The sequence below is a fragment of the Dufourea novaeangliae genome, unplaced genomic scaffold (genome assembly GCF_001272555.1).
Source record: "Dufourea novaeangliae isolate 0120121106 unplaced genomic scaffold, ASM127255v1 scaffold60, whole genome shotgun sequence".
Classification (NCBI taxonomy): Eukaryota; Metazoa; Arthropoda; class Insecta; order Hymenoptera; family Halictidae; genus Dufourea; species Dufourea novaeangliae.
The window spans coordinates 2499519-2516045 of NW_015373935.1; the positions used below are offsets into that span (position 1 = coordinate 2499519).

At 39.9% G+C, this 16527-nt stretch overlaps 1 protein-coding gene across 1 annotated transcript; it reads left to right on the forward strand.

Moving 5' to 3' along the window:
* The first annotated feature begins 1721 nt into the window (after positions 1-1721).
* On the forward strand, positions 1722-15454 carry LOC107185300. The gene is made up of 3 exons (XM_015572960.1): positions 1722-1879; positions 12618-12779; positions 14829-15454. Exons 1-3 carry the CDS (start codon positions 1810-1812, stop codon positions 15101-15103), a joined length of 507 nt encoding a protein of 168 aa, XP_015428446.1. The 5' UTR covers positions 1722-1809; the 3' UTR covers positions 15104-15454.
* The last annotated feature ends 1073 nt before the right edge of the window (positions 15455-16527 follow it).

Consider the following 16527-nt stretch of genomic DNA (forward strand, 5'->3'; position numbering starts at 1 on the left):
GGAATAAGATTAGTACTTATACTGAACGTGCCTGTTGAGTACCGTGTCATGACGTCACACATGTTTTAGTCAAATTACTTTACGAATGCTATTGAGAAAGAAATATCACGATCGATATTGTATATCTCGATAGGGAATAGTTATACGAAACCGCGTTAGACGTGTTATCTGTTTATTTTGTTAGTAACGTTGCCAGACATTCCTTTTCTCTAAAGAAATTCGGGAAATTGTAAAAAAAAAAATGTTCTCTTAACTTTCATTCTACGATATCCTCGTTGACTTCTTGTATAGAAATCTAGGAATTAATTGCGAGCAAATGTATAACTGCATTGTACATTATCATCATTGTTTTATTTTATATATAGTGTATTTACAATAAAAAAAATCAATGTCAAGAGAAAGCTTTGTACGCTTATTAAATAAATTTTTATCATGAAACCAAATTATACTGTAAAAGCTGAATTACCTAAACCATCAATTAAAGTAACAATTAAATACTTACAAACATTTACTTAATTGTCAATACGTTAGAAAAAATATTTTATAGTGATCCATTAAGTCACAAAGTAGTATATGTATAATGTCTACGATAAGTGGCATTTCAAATATCTGTCAAACCTACAATATCCGAAAAATAAGGAAATAGTTTTGTAATAATTATTTTACTATTTCACAAGACCATCGACTATAAATCATTAATAAACCAACAAACGGCAGTATTAAATATTTACTTAAAATTCTTCTCAGCGATAGAATAATGCAATACGTAAACCATTCTCTTTCCTCTTACGTCTGACCATATCAAACATTTACTACTGCATGCGAGTTGCTTATAAGCGACCGTTACTACTAGCTCTACTACAATTTGTAGTCCGAACACACGTTTCAGCATCATCTCTTCGCATCTTAAATGCAAACACAGCTTCGGATACCGTTTCCATTCGAAGCTGCGCAGAAAATTACAGTCACTAGTATCGGCAATCGTTGAAGCTATTACATAATTTTCGAGATTATCCTCCAACAAAAAGAAATCAAAACAGCGTACTAAAACCCTTAAAAAAAAAACCGCTACATTGTTAATCGAAAGTGTTTAAAAACTTTCTCGAGTATATTCAAACCAGAACAATATGCCTACATTTCCAAAAATCAAAGTAGAATAACAAATTTCGTCCTGATACGATTCACTACCATTCCACCTGATCGGAATGTCCTTTCCTACGATTGTTATCTTCACCACAAAATTAATAACATTTTTCTATCATAAGAGTAATATACCAAGAGTGAATGGAAAAAGAGCAACAATAGCGAAAATCGGTATATGTACCTTGATAACGAAAATTGGCTCCTGGGCTGTGGCGGGGGTACGGCGGTGAACGGCGGGTGGACGCAAAGCGCATGGAAAAACCAGAGGGGGCAGATCTGCCGCATAACCGACGGAAAGTCGTCGGGTGCTCGTCAGACGCGACGCGTCCGCGATCACGCACGGTGCACCACGCGAGAAAGAACAAGGTTTCCTCGTTGCGTTCGTTCAGTCATTTCGAACGTGAGAAACGGGGGACGAAAGATCAGACTCCGATTCGTATCTGTCTCGAACAGACTGCCGAAAGAATTATTAATTCTCCCTGTCGAGTCACACTCGGCCCGTCGACATACGATCGTTGTGGGTCCAACGGGGAACTTGTCGACCGGATCGGGGGGCCCGTCGACTTGCGTGTGAACTTTCCATGCAACGAGGGTGGAGGGAACACGTCCGAAGTGACTGACTGCAACGTGTGATTGGCTGAAACACATGGTCCGGTGATCGTGATCATGATTGGAAATCGTCTTGCGCTGATCGTCACCCTCGTCCTCGTGGTCTTGCTGTCGTCTGTCTATCACGGTGAGTACAGATCTTCTGTCGTTTCTATTAGACGTCAAAGTCTGTCATTACGTGGCTTGTCATTGTAGAGTGTCCGTCATGTATATAGCCCAGACAGCACATGACGCCTTAAAGACGCTTATTTTACGGCTATTTTAGGTCTAAGGCGTCTTTAAGCCGTCTTTAAGGCGTCATGCGCTATTTGGGAGGTGTCCCATAACCTGTGGTTCAAATCGAACAGTGGTCAGATTGTACAGAAAAAAATGAATCGAAGATGTAGAATGAAACAATTTTTTAATTCTCTTCATTTCGGAGAAAATTCGGTTCACGAGTGGCGTAGAGCGTTCCTATTGCTTCGACAGTATATGTATACTCGTTAGTATATGGGTAACTTCGGTGCACGCGTACTCGGTGGAAATTTCGAACTCAATTTTCTCCAGGCGAACGAAAGCTATGGGGAAAACGAATTTTCTACAGATTCGAATTATTTTTTTCTTATGGAATCACCATTCTTTGGATTGTGCTTTAATTACGAGATATCTTGTTTGTTAGTAGGGAGCTGTAGGTTGCTCCGAGTCTGAATGGTATCTTCACTTGCAACCCACGTAAAGATGCTTAACAAATTTTGTATGCCCGTATACAATTACTGAACTTATCAGTATATTGTGAGGCTCGACGATGCCTCCATCAGATTCCCTGTAATCTATGACCTTGGGCCATTAAAATTTACAGAATTTCACATCTTCGCAAACCACTAATTATTTAACCCTAATAGTAACTTACGAAACGAAATGACTTGTCCTACTTTAGCGACCCAGTTTCTGATCTAGACTGAATTACCGATCGATCTACCGGTATCCGTCCTCCTGTTGTTCCTGTCGCGATTTTTCGCTCTATTCAAAGAGCGCATGCGAACACGTCTGAACTCAGAATTGTATATTTTTCGTTTCGTCGATTGATTAAATTCTCATCTAACAATGTAACGGACAGATGCAAAATTGCGTCCGAGAATTGGATGAAAAGAAATTTCTGTCTGTTCGATGGATACTATTTTCATTTCGATGATTGAAGAGAAAATACCAAAGAACTTCCGTTTTACACGACACGAATGTAGTCGAGAACGAATAGGTCTGGTCGTCTCAATCGAATCTGGCCGTGGTAAAACGGCCATTATCGGAGAACAATCGAACTGGATGATTGACTTTTCGAAAGAGCCGCGCGCGTTGCAGAGCGCAATGCGGTAGTGACGAGAAAACCGTGGGTTGGTATCTATCGAACGATGGAAACACGATTCGATGCGGCATTACTTTTCGCACTGATCCACGAATTTCCCGAGCATCGGACCGTTAAAAACTTCCAGCTGGAATTCCGTTCGCGGATCGGTAGTCGCGAGGAATGTCGAAACGGAGAACGATATTGATTTTTCGGGGTTACATAAAAGGTACGATGGAACTTCCGTGTGGCTGATAGCTTGGTCCCTCGCAATTCCAAGCGGTCATCCCGTTTTTGTTTATACTAAAAACAACTTCAATGGACAATTACAATGCGGTAAGCTGGCACAGAGAAATAAACGAAAGATGCACAAAGGGAAAATGATAAAATAACTTGTCGAGGATGAGTAACATATTATGGTCGAGTCATAAACAGCTTTCACAAACAACTTTAGAACGTTGGTTGCAAAATGTCTTAGATCGAAATAAGTTTAAAAAAAAGAAAATTAATACTAGAACTACCAAGCAAGTCAAAATGACGATTAAAATGTTACGACAATACATTTTCTCAGATCTTTTTGCACTTTTTATTACGATATGAAAGTGAAGAAATTAGTCTATTTCTGAATTTCTAAATTTTCAAAAGTTTTTCACGTTTATACATCGATCGCGATCTAACTAAATAGTTATAATTGCATCGTGATGGTGTCTAACCTCGAAATTTCGACCGACGAAATTTCCGTCGCTATGGAATAGTCGCGAACGAGGGCAGTTTGCCTGGAAGCAAGACGGACACGCGTTCGGATCCTGTCCCCGTAGAGGATTACGGTGTTCCAAATGCTCTCGTCAGGGAACTCGTACGATGGCTCTGGGCACTTGTGGTACTTCCACGGCGCTTCCACGAAACACCACCGAGCGTGCTCAATTTCTAAATTGAATCTCATTAGAAAAGTAAATCGGCCACGCTGTAAGGAAACGGGTCGACGGAAGTTGCTGGCCTCCTACGGGGGGTGTACCCTCACGAGCAGACTCGGCTTCCGCTAGGGGCAAAAATGGCGCAGAGAAAGGGCCTTTTAAAATTTGGTATCGGGAATTATTGAAATTTATGCCAAATTAATATTCGACTTAACATTTATTTCAATACCTAGGATAAATTTACCAAGTAGTAGGAAAGTTTTCTTCTACGCCTTTTTTCCCTTAGTGGAAGCTGATTTTGCTCGTGGGTGTACCCTCGCGAGCAAACTCAGTTTCCGCTAGGGGAAAAGGTTACGTGGGAGAAGGGCCTCCTACTATGCTCCTACCTCTTGGTATTTGGAATTACCGAAATTTATGCCAAATTAATATTCGACTTAACATTTATTTCAATACCTAGGATAAATTTACCAAGTAGTAGGCGAGTTTTCTTCTACGCCTTTTTTTCCCTTAGTGGAAGCCGAGTTTGCTTGTGAGGGTACACCATTGTTAGGGAAGAAACGGACGGAATTACTGCTCTTTATCACGCGATACAGCAACACTTTGTCTTTTAGCGGTACTCGAATGATGTTTTGTACGACGACGGAGATTAAAAATACTGATGCCTACGATATGTGGTTTTGTGTGGGCTAAGGGGGGAAAACGGCAAAAAATACGTCGTCGAGAAAAAGCCTCAAGAGGGCTTAAAGCTGCTCCGGAAGAATGTCGGGTTTTGTGAACAGAACAACTCGCTCTACCTACTCGAAATTCTTGCTTGGATATCTTGATTACATTTTAAATGACAAACGACGAATATATCCTGGTAACCAGTTGTGTACAAGTTTCGAGCAAATTGCCAGCAAATAAATGACAAAAGTTGTGTAAAAAAACCATAGCAATCTGTTTCCGCATTTAGCCTCGGTTTCGCAGGTAACGCCAGCTAACAAATTGGTAAAGCAAATTGACAAGTCTTGCAGTATAACCTGTGTCAAATTGTTATAGCCAATTATTTATAACAAATCTTGCATGAAACTTGTAGCCACAACTTTCTAACAGGCATTGGACGAAATTTGGCTTTGGAAGTTTGGCTGATTGGATAGGTTTCCAAGCGGAAAATACGTAGATGGAATCCCAAAACCTGGCACCAGGACAGTATTCTATCATGAATAAATTGAGCACTTCCGGAATCTAATTGAGATTGTTCGATTCTGTTACGAGCTAACCTCAATGTTGACTTTCATTGCGACAGATAGTAAATGGATATTCTTGTGCAGTCTTACGTCGAATTTATCTACAAACAGCTGAACGAAAAATATTTTAATGAATTAGTCGAGAAGATTTATACTCGAAAATATTGTGAAAGCGACGTAAGCGATACGTGCTGACCAGTTCCGATAATTTAGCGATAACCCTAAAGAAACAGAATCCCGTCGTGCGTGCCAATGTCCGCAACGTGCGTAGATGTTACAGGTTGACCCAATGTGGAGTGGGAAAGGAAAGGTAGTTTTCTTCCTTGCAAACGACCCAATCATTTTGATAGGATCGATCAGGATCGGTCGGTCGGTGCAGTTTGTTGAAATTTAGAATTTTTGGTTCATAGAACCTGGCCCCCGCGAGGGTTATCGAGCGACCCACTTTCTCCCCTCCCCTCCCCCGTTCTGTATTCTCTCGTACTCTCCTTCACCGAATTCTATTCTTCCTGCACCGTGTGGTACCGTGACCAAGGGGACGTTTCTCGCGTTAACCTTGCCTCATCGACGAATTTTTTAATCAAATCTCACGTTGTCGCGTCGCGTTCCACCGAAACACCGCGGGGTTTCTAACTCTCCACGTCTCGCGACATCGTCAAGCATCTACAAACTACTCGAGACGATAATATGTACACCTTTTTCGCCCTAAATTGGGTCCTTTGTTGTACAATGGGATTACAACTCTGAGAAGCTTGTACACTTGGTGCCGTTTGTCACGTCAAACTACGTTCAACTTGATCAAACTTTGTTAGGAGCCTGCGAATTAGCTTCGAGGGAGTAATGCATTGTTCCCTTTAACCCTGGAACCGACACTATTTGCGTCCTTTTCGGCGGTTCTAACGGCTTTTAATATCGTCGGTGAATGAGTATAAATCTTTTTCGAATAATAAACTTGTAGTTTATAAACTGAAAGAAGGAGCGAAAAGTTGTTTATATATTTTTATTAATTACACAGTTATCAATTTTATGATTAATCTCGTCAAATTAACACGCCGTTCCGAATAATCGGTGAATAAATGATACAATATTTAATTGCATTTAATCGAATTTCAACCTTTATGTCTGCTTCAGAAGCGTTCAAATATTTGGCCCGTGATTCATCTCTGTGATAAGAGCGCGTGCAAAAGCATTGGAAAACACTCCTCGCTGATGACACCTATCATTTTATCGAGCATACCGGAAGCTTTATCCGGTGAGAAGGGAAATCTCAAACAGATGACTGCATCATTGAATAATAATAAATCTACATATATGCCCCGCGTGAAACGTGCCTTTAACATTACAACCCATTAAATACATATCATTAGCGTCCCTAAACTTTCACCGATCCTTTCATGTATGAAATTATCGCGTATTCTTTTAATAGCCCTGTATACATACATGGAGTTACTCATCGAATTTTACAGCACGAACAATATGTCAATAATATATTAGACTACTTTAACCGCCATATTCTAGCAAGTATACATCCATGCAACGCCTGGCCTCACTTTTAAGGGGGGTCTTCCGTTTATGTCAAAAAATAATTGAATGAAACTTTGTTTACTGTCTCCCTTTTGAAATAATTGAAAATTGTACTAAATGTAAAGTTAAATTAGATTAAAGTTGTTAAAATATAACGGAGCATTGTTCGTTAGGATTAAATGATACTTAATTTTATGGGCCACAAGAAATTTTAACCGGGCCTGCCTCCATGGTCAATCGAAAAGTTAGCAGCCCGAAATTACCTTTGACGAGAACTATCTTTGGAGCATGAAACGGTAGCCTGATAATGTTAAACGCCAGATTGGCCTCTGGGGAAAGTACCTAAGTATCGATGGTTTTTAGAAGTCCAAAAATATCCAGTGACATCTAAAATCTGTACCAAACCGCAACACACAAGTTGCTTGTCCTGTTTTCCACATTTTCTTGCATCTTTGACCATAGGGACAGAGAAAGGGAACCAACGAATATACAGGAGTCACGTGACCATCAAGGGAAGGTCCATATCCTCCCTCTCTGATATATGCTATTGGCTCCAGAGGTTAGTTGAGGTTCTTAGACCCAAGACACAATTTACAATTCGGTCAGTATCTCCGATTTTCTTCAAAATTTAATATGATGAAAGGGGCTCTCTAAAAAGGCAAAATGTCGCAAACAATTATAAGTCAATGCTTTGAAAAGTATTTTCCTTTTCATTAAACTAACTCTAACCAACTCTGATCAGTATAGTGCTTTGAAAATAAACAATTAAATCTCCTTTTTACTGTTTGCAGCTTGTGTTCTTTCACTTAATTTGCATTTATAGTGATGTTTAGGTTAGATTTCGGTTACAAATTTAACTTGAAATTAAAAGTACTTATAATTGTTTGTGACATTTAAAAAAATGATATTTTGCCTTTCTAGAGAACCCCTTTCAACGTATTAAAGTTTGAAGAAAATCGGAGATACCGACCGAATTGTAAACTATTTTCTGGAGGTGCTTAGCACAACACTGAGCGTGGTGTTGATACCTTACCATCCAGAATAATTTTGTGTTCACTATTATTCAACTTGTGTAATCTAGCTGAGCACACAGCTGTCGAAGATGTCAACAGAACAGAATCCGTGATGTAAAGACGATCGAGAGGAAACTTTCGACTGTCGGCCACCCAGGCTCCATCCGCTTAATGAGGTACTCCATTCCGTATAAAGCAAGTACACACTTGGCCATAAACAGCAGGTTAAGCTGTTGTGTGCAATGGACGTCGACAGTCACGCGAGCCCCCAGTTGTCGATGAGCTTCCTATTCTTTTGTCTTTCTCCTTCGTGTAAGCAGCAGTCCTACCAGCGTGGGCTTTGGTCAATATATCGAAACGATACTATTGACGAAGAACATATAGTGTGATCGTGAAGTCAATCTGGATGTCAAAATACTGGAACGGAAGAAGCATGTATGAAATGACCTTAGCCTCGATTAGTATCGCAGAAAAAATTCAAAGTACAGACTCCTCTCAGGGCAATAATCCTATAGGAGGAAATGCTTTCCAAATGCCCAAGCCTCGGTAACAAAAGCAACAAAGTATGCGCTTGACAGGTTCTACGCCCCCCCCCCAGTGGTGGGGATAAAGCCTGGACAATAATCGTGTAGAACAATCCAGACGATAATCGAGAGGAGTATATACTAGTTCACTGTTCTTTTTTCTGTTTTAATTCAAGGTCAATCTGACCACTAAAAGAAACGGCAATATAGCAAATGCCAAGTAGTTTTGAAACTAGCAAAAAAGCATTTCAATTATTATACACCAATCCCTTCTCTTTAAAACGTTAAAGAAACAATCCTATTCAGTCAATTTTCACGGTCATAATATTTTTAACAATTAATCTAAAAACATTACATCGCTATAGAACTAATCTCGAACCTCTAACCTATCCGTACAAATTAATATTAAATCTCTAATTAAAATATAGACTTTTTTATCTCATGAAAACCAAAAATTGTTACATTCTACCCTAGTCTCCCCTACGTACCATATAAATATTGAATTAATTTTTTTCGAACATCCTGTACACGTAGAAGTCAACACTGTGTTAAGGATTCAGAATTCATCCCCCAAATCAATGAGGGGCGGGGAGAGGGGGGGGTGAACAATCGCAGGAGAATTGTCCAAGAGGACGTTCCCTTTATCGATGGCATATTTGTGTCAACGAGAAAGAACGAGCCCAGCCAAACCCCTTTCGTTCCCAGTTCCCATCGGTTACATAAGGATCCGCAATGTCACGCAGCCCTCGTTCGTTCTTCACGCGACTCCTACCTACTGTGCCTACCCCCTCTCCGCTCGTCTACCACGCCAGCCGGCCCGCCCTATTTACCGCTGATCGAAACGTCTCGCGCGCGGTTTCAAATGTCATCGAGATGAGCTGCCTTTCACCGTGTGCACTCCTCGCCAATGTTTTGGCAACCCCGTTCGCGAAAACAGTACAAAGATCGCATCATCCGTCCAACCCCCTGTTCGTCGACGAGTCACGTTTACCTATCCCCTTTAACGTCTCGACTAACAGAGGGTGGAGTTGAAGTAATTAGGCATTGAAGAATGTCGTTTCTGATGCCATAGAAATTCCTCGAAACACTTTTCTGACAAAATCTCAAGGCGCATTCCCATTATGCCGTATGGTTTGTTGTTGGCACGTGCTGATGACACACGACATATTGCCACATGGTTCGGTTTTGCCGATCGGCATAATGGGGACGCACCTTTAGCTTCCTTAGCCCCGGCCCGAAAAATCTTAATACAGGCCAGATAGGGTGTTACATAAGGAATGCAAATATCATCGAAGTACCATTGCTCGTGTGTCTTTATATACACATGTACTAATTCCGTAAAAATAAGGCATTAGCCTAAATTCATATACAGTAGATTCTCGACGAGTGTTCGAATGCTCCTCAGGGCACTAAACATTAAATATTTAATAATAATATGCAGCTGAAACAAATGTCATTGGTTTCAGAATTCCAAGCTTTATCGCTGTGCTAGGTCATAAAAAATCAGCGTTATACCTGGGTGACCTCTTCTTGTCAGTGCTCAAGAAATCTTCGAACACTCATCAAGGATTTACTGTACATACATATACATATATACATATTCTTGTTTAAATTAATTCGAGTAGTCCCATTGGCGATTGGTATTCTCGTTGTGTCGTGTTCTACCGCGAGGAAAGTTGTTTTTATGAATGATTAACAGCACACGGAAGCTACGTGAACGGAGGGGGCGGGGCGGTGGACGGCTGTCGGAACGCCCTGCAGAAAACCAAGGTCAGGGTGCCCGAGAGTCACCGTTCCCCCCTCCATTCGGCATTTTCGTGCACGCTCGTTGCTGCGTTCGGCGAATCGACGAAGGGAAGAAGCCAGTGAAGGAAACCTGAGCTGCCTAAACCCAGTCGAGATACAGTTTACACGACATTCCTGTGTGGAAACCAAACATCGAATATAGCTCCTCGCGTCGATACTTTGACATGTTATATAGACTGACACGTAAACAATTCCCCTTCTAATAATAACAGTATTAAGGATCTGTAAATGTATTCAAAATCCGAAGGTTATACAACAAAAATTAAAGAAATTCGATCTAACCCTTTCGTCATTTACTCAAGGATTATAATAGCATTTTTGTTAACTCACATCTTACCGTGACAACCGTGGAAAACGGTAATAGTCACGAATAAGGTTCATTCTCTGTTCGATATACCAGAGAATTGGCTATTCTACTGTAGGGTCAAGGTAACATAGTTCACCTGAATAAATTACGATCTATCTTCTAAAGAGAGAAGTAGATCCCAAATTGAAAAACAACATTCTAACGTATTAATTCTGGGTAACGACCCAATGACGTCTTCTAGACGGCTTAAAGGCGCCTTGAACGTAAAATGGACGTCTTCAAGACGTTATGTGATATCTGGGTACGGATTCGGTTTTCGAGGAGCACGGAACTGGCGTCATTCTTACGTAATCGTACACACGGGGCTATGGAGGTAACCTGCAGATCCTGAAATATTCATTTGAAATTCAACGATTCATTTCGATGAAATGTCGGTAGACAACGGTCATCGGTCAAACAATTGTTGGCGGTGACGTTTCGCAAAAATCTATGCCCCCCGTCGCGAATTCTCGCGCTCTCACCTACATATGCACACGGCCCTATTTCATTGCGAAAGTATCAGTAGGTCATCGCGCGCATTGGTCGGGGGGAGGGGCGGGGGGAGGGTCTTCCTGCTCGATATCAGCTGGTGCCGTAACCGGACTCGGGAGGGTGGTGAATGGGGTTGCGTCGTGACGTCACAACGCGGCAGGGCCGTAGCCAATCATCGGTGCACCACGGCATACCGACCGTGAACCAAACATAGGGCACTTTTGAAGTGAGAACATTATTTGAAATATTATTTCAAATAATATATTATTTCATTTTCTAATCATTCGAAATAATTTTTGGAAATAACTGTGAAAGAACTGAGGGAACATTATTTGAAAAATTACTGTGAAATCGTTCACCAAAATTATACCAAGTGACTAGGTCTGAATTTGGTTTAAGGACTGTAAGTATTGAAAATCAAGTTTCGATATAAGTTATTTAAATAGTTACTTCTTATTTTCATTTCAAATAAAATTTGCAGATGTCTTCAGCAATTCCTAGCAAATGAAAATTGAACAGAATCGTTTCGATTTCTTTTTGTTCTGGATAACCGGGATCCTTCCCCCTTCACATTTTCTTTCGTTTTAAAAAGTTTTCAAGGTCACACCCCTATGGTGCTTAATTTTACGATTTTCCAAATTTCTTTCTGTAATGCACAGTATGCTTCGGAATAATACATTTAAAATATGAAAAAATAAAATACGAAACATGAACCTTAACTCATTTTTTCCAAAAATGAACTTACACCACTTTCAGAAAAAAAACCGGCTCATACAATGACATTTATATTCTATTACACAATTGTATATAGATTGATATGAATGGCGACAATAAAATGATCATTATTCACATTTCAACCGCGTTCAATTTCAAGTAGAACCAACCAGCAATACGCAGACACTGTGATCAGCTCTATTGAAATTGTCGAGTCGGATTTCCGCCTCGAAAACGAATCTTCCCACAAAGTAACTTCAATACACGTTCTTTCTGTTGGTGCATCGATCATGTCGAGTAAGCTAAATAAGCTTATTTTCCACCTCAGAATAACTCTATATCGAACGATTTAAATATTCCATCTAGAACTCGTATATTATATCCTGTCCAATGGACAACGATAACGGGGGATTCGTGATGAAAACAACGATCATTCTGTGCGACTTCTCTGTCCTGCACAGATCTAAAAATTAATAACCAACGGCGACAGAGTGATTGCACACCGTGTACGTGATGAACGACAAACACACGTGCATTATTAGTGGCCTAGATTTCGAGGGAATCGCAGCTACGCGATAAGGGTGAAACGCCAAGGAGTTGCGACCAACGGTTTATAATATGGATCGAGCAGTCCCTCGGTGTGTCCTGACCTACCCCTATCATAATCGATAGCAGGGTTCGGCAGATTTTATTCGAAATAAGATAATAAATAATCTAGCTATGAGTCAGTTCATCCAATTTCTTCCTACCTCGAAAGATTACTTTCCATTTATCTTAGCTTTTCTATTCTCCACCACATCTATACACACCGATATTATAAAAAAAAAAATTTGAAGCTTTTTATACATGATCGTATTCAAAGGGTATCACTTACGGTATGCAATCATCAAAGACTTTTCTCTCTCTCGTCCCATTGATCACTTGGTTATTTCTCGAACACCGTGATGATTATTTCCTGATTTTCAAATTCCGAATCACGGTTTTCCAGGTGAAGCAATAATATGCTACCAGTGCAACAGCGAATACGATCCAAGGTGCGGCGACCCATTCGATCCGTACAGTCTTGGAACCGTGAACTGCAGCTTTCAACCACGGCTGGAGCATCTGAACCATTTGGAACCCACTATCTGCCGGAAGATCAGCCAAAAAGGTACTTAGCATACGTTAACAGGCATGATTTAAAAAAAAAAAAAAGAAAATAGTGAAGTTGACTTTCGCATGACCTTGACAGTAAGACAATACGAATATCATTTTCGTACCAGCAAATTCTAGCAGTTGTGCAAGCACGAATCTTATTGCTTTGCTAAAAGACGGTGTGAAAGACCAATTTTTATTAACTAAATTCCGCTAAGGGAAAAAGTGGCGATGGGGAAGGGCTTCTTACTACTTGTTTCGAGGATTTATTGATATTTATGGTAAATTAACATTTGGTTTACAATTTCTTTAGATACTTGAAATAAATTTATCAAGTAGTAGGAGGCCGTTCTCCTATGCTATTTTTTCCCTTAGCAGAAATCAAGTTTGCTCATGAGGGTACATTCCATTAAAAGTGAATTACCACAAAGTAGCATTATAGACTTCTATTAAATGATTACCATCTTCCATCTACCAAAGTTCGTTCTGACGAGAAACAATGTAAAACGGTAAAGTATGTTTTTTTACCGTATTGTTTTCGTAACATCCATAATTCAAGGATTAACGGTTTGAACACATTGTGCAATTATCTGCATTGCGGTGCCCTCGTAGCCCTAAAACCCTTAGGCGGCATCAAGACTGGAAAAAGTACGCGTAACGGGGTCCTTTAAAGTCGCGACAACATTAACCGGAATTTACGATGTACGGCCGCACGGAGTTCCCTCAAATAGCGCTTACGTAATCCCCCTCGCAATCCCTAACTTTCCGTTGGGGTAGGTCCTTCGGGAGTTTTTCGCAGGTGATAACGGACGAACAGCACCATCTGTGCAGAGAAAGCGGAACCCTTTGCCAAATTCATGGTAACTTTGTTAATCGCGAATGTTCTTAAATCTTTTTGTTTTTTTTTTGTTTTCAAAAATAAAACGATTTCTACCCTACGAACTTGATTATTCGTGGCGCCCTCCATTGTATAAAATTCAGTGTGTGTAAAGAATTTATATTTTTTGAGTTTTTTAGATATTCACAGTTCTAAATAATCACAGTTCTAATCATTTCTTTTGTTACATCAATGAGCTTAACTTTTCCATTGATCCATTGATTACGGTGAGATTGTTAGGATTCTATTTCAGTCGGCCGACTTGTGATTTGAATGCACAATTGATTCGCTAGACGAGACAGAAATACATTAACAGGCACACGTACAGCCATTCAAAGTGTACAGGTGCAAAATAGGGGAAATAATCTTGATGCAATAAGGAAACAGAAAAAAAAACATCTCTGTTCAAGGTTACTTCCCTGTACCATTTTTTTTAGATCATATATGTATGTGCAATGTTTTTTAATCCTTGCTCGAGGAATACAATGTCTATTTGACCCAAAGTTCTCACTGAAGCGTTAGACAATGGCGTTGTCTATGAAACTTTCAGAATTCAGAGCCTACGCGTCTGACTATTATCTACTGTCTCTACTTGTGGACGTTAACTCATTGACTGCCACAGTGAAAAAGACCGTGTGTAGTCAGACATGCTTTATTTCATTTTTTTCAAGTCATAAATCGTCGAAAATATATAATTCCCTGTGAAAAAATAAGAAAAAACTATAGAATAAAATTTTGTTAGTCTCAGCTTAGTTTTCGAAAAAATCGACTTAAGACGAAAAAATAATATTTTTCTAAGGAAAAACTTGTTTCAAATCACCTCACTAGTCTCCCATTTCCGGGTCCTCCAACATTTTTGTTACCCCCTGTATATTAAAGTACGAAGAAAACCGGAGATACCGACACTGGTTCATCATAAAAATTCAGCAGCTCATACACTTATTCAGTTCAAGCAATGAAAAATTTTAACCATACCAAATTTAAACCAAAAATATTATCAACCTTAAGGGGTCTGTATCTTTTAAACAATTCCAAAACCAACGAAATCATGACTTAAACTCACCCTATTTTCACACGAAGTTTAACATATTTCCGTCTGAGCAAAATCCCAGACTGATCCGCTTGGCATGTGAATGACCCGGTATTTCGTTTCAATTCGTCGATCTAATTTTCATACGAATCTTCCAGTATACGGCAAGATCAGGGTGGTCAGAGGCTGCGGATACATCACCGACGAGAGGGACAACGCGGAATGCCTGTTACGAACGGGGACCCACGACGTACAGGCGCGCTACTGCTCGTGCAACGATAATCTCTGCAACTCGGCCGAGAGCCGTACACCGTCCTACTTCTTGCTACCGTTCACGTCCCTGTTCACGGTCGTCCTGGCAGTGCCGAGTTTACTTCTCTCGTACCCGATCGCGATACCGATCCCGACCGTCCCGTACTTCTCCGTAGCCTAAACCCCCCCAGTGAACAGGAGACACACGCTGCGCCTAAACAAAGTAAACAAAAAAAATAAACAAAAATAAAAACAAAAAGTCAAACCGGAATCAACGATTCAATTGGAAGACCGTTCGGACCCGGGCCAACTTGTTCGTTCTCCGATTTCCGTTTCTCACCAAAGAATCGACAATTAACACTCAAAAAAAAAAAAAAAAAAAATCGAGTTCCGTCTAAACGAAAATGACCGTTCAAAGCCCGTTTAGAAAATGGTAACCGCGAGGTACGAGAGACCTGGGAACCGCGAGAACGTCAACGAGTTGGCTAAGAGTTAACACGATCACCACCGGTGTCGCTCTTATTTTTCAAAAAAAAAAAAAAAAAAAAAAAAAAAAAAGGAACGCTTTCATTGCGCGTGAAAGTGTGTGCGTGTGAGAGAGAGAGAGAGCACAATACACACACCGACACACTTCGATATTCCGGGGGACTCGAACGATTCGCAACGGAAATAAAAAAGTACGGAAAACAAAAAAAAAGAAACGAGGATACTTGTAGTCGAATTACAAACAAAAAAATGTAGCTGTAACGGTGATACAAACTGCCAGAGATACGCGAGAACGTACTTCCAGTAGTACACACACATACACACACACATCCTGGAGAAAAATTCGAAGAAAAAGGGGATCTATAAAGAAACAGAGAAAAATAAATACACACATACACACACACACACACGAATACGGCCTCCGCGTGAAAGCAACCGGCGTCTCTCGCATATATGCGTAGAAAGTAAATAAAATTCAAATATCTACCGAGAACTAAATCTCGAGAATACATATGTAATAAATAATTAATATATACGGGGTGAGTCAATAAGAAGTACTATCTAAAAGAACTCGTTACCTATTGATTGTATCAGAAAGCGTTTTAGTGAATTATTTAGCATTTTAAAGGATGCTTCGGATAGATAAAATTTAATTTTTTTGTATCTTATGTTTTGTTACATATCGTGGTGACCTTGACTTTTTTCAAGGTCAATGCATCTTTTATTTCATACCACGTTGTTGCCGATAGAAGGACAAATTCAGTGATCTATAGCATAGATTGGTGTTAAAAGAAAAGATGCACTGACCTTGAAAAAACTCAAGGTCACCTTGATATCTAGAAAAAGTAAGATATAATGAAATCACACTGTATTCATCCGATGCGTTCCTTAAAATGCTATAATAATTCATTAAAAGCGTTTTTGATATAATTAATAGGTAATGAGTTATTTTAAATAGTCGTTCTTATTGACTCACTCTGTACATACAGAGTAGACCACAAAATGTGATCAGCTTAGATTATTCTACTGCTAGCTGTTCGATCGAAAAATTTTCTGGCTACTATAACACGATTCAAGGAGATCTTTAAGATGTTTGTGCCAAATTCTTTTGTCCCACCC

Bases quoted from the DNA above. Each gene is read 5' to 3' on its own strand.
- LOC107185300 (XM_015572960.1), top strand. From the start codon at position 1,810: ATGATTGGAAATCGTCTTGCGCTGATCGTCACCCTCGTCCTCGTGGTC. The intron at 1,880-12,617 runs GTGAGTACAGAT...ACGGTTTTCCAG, and splicing joins GCTGTCGTCTGTCTATCACG to GTGAAGCAATAATATGCTAC. The intron at 12,780-14,828 runs GTACTTAGCATA...CGAATCTTCCAG, and splicing joins CCGGAAGATCAGCCAAAAAG to TATACGGCAAGATCAGGGTG.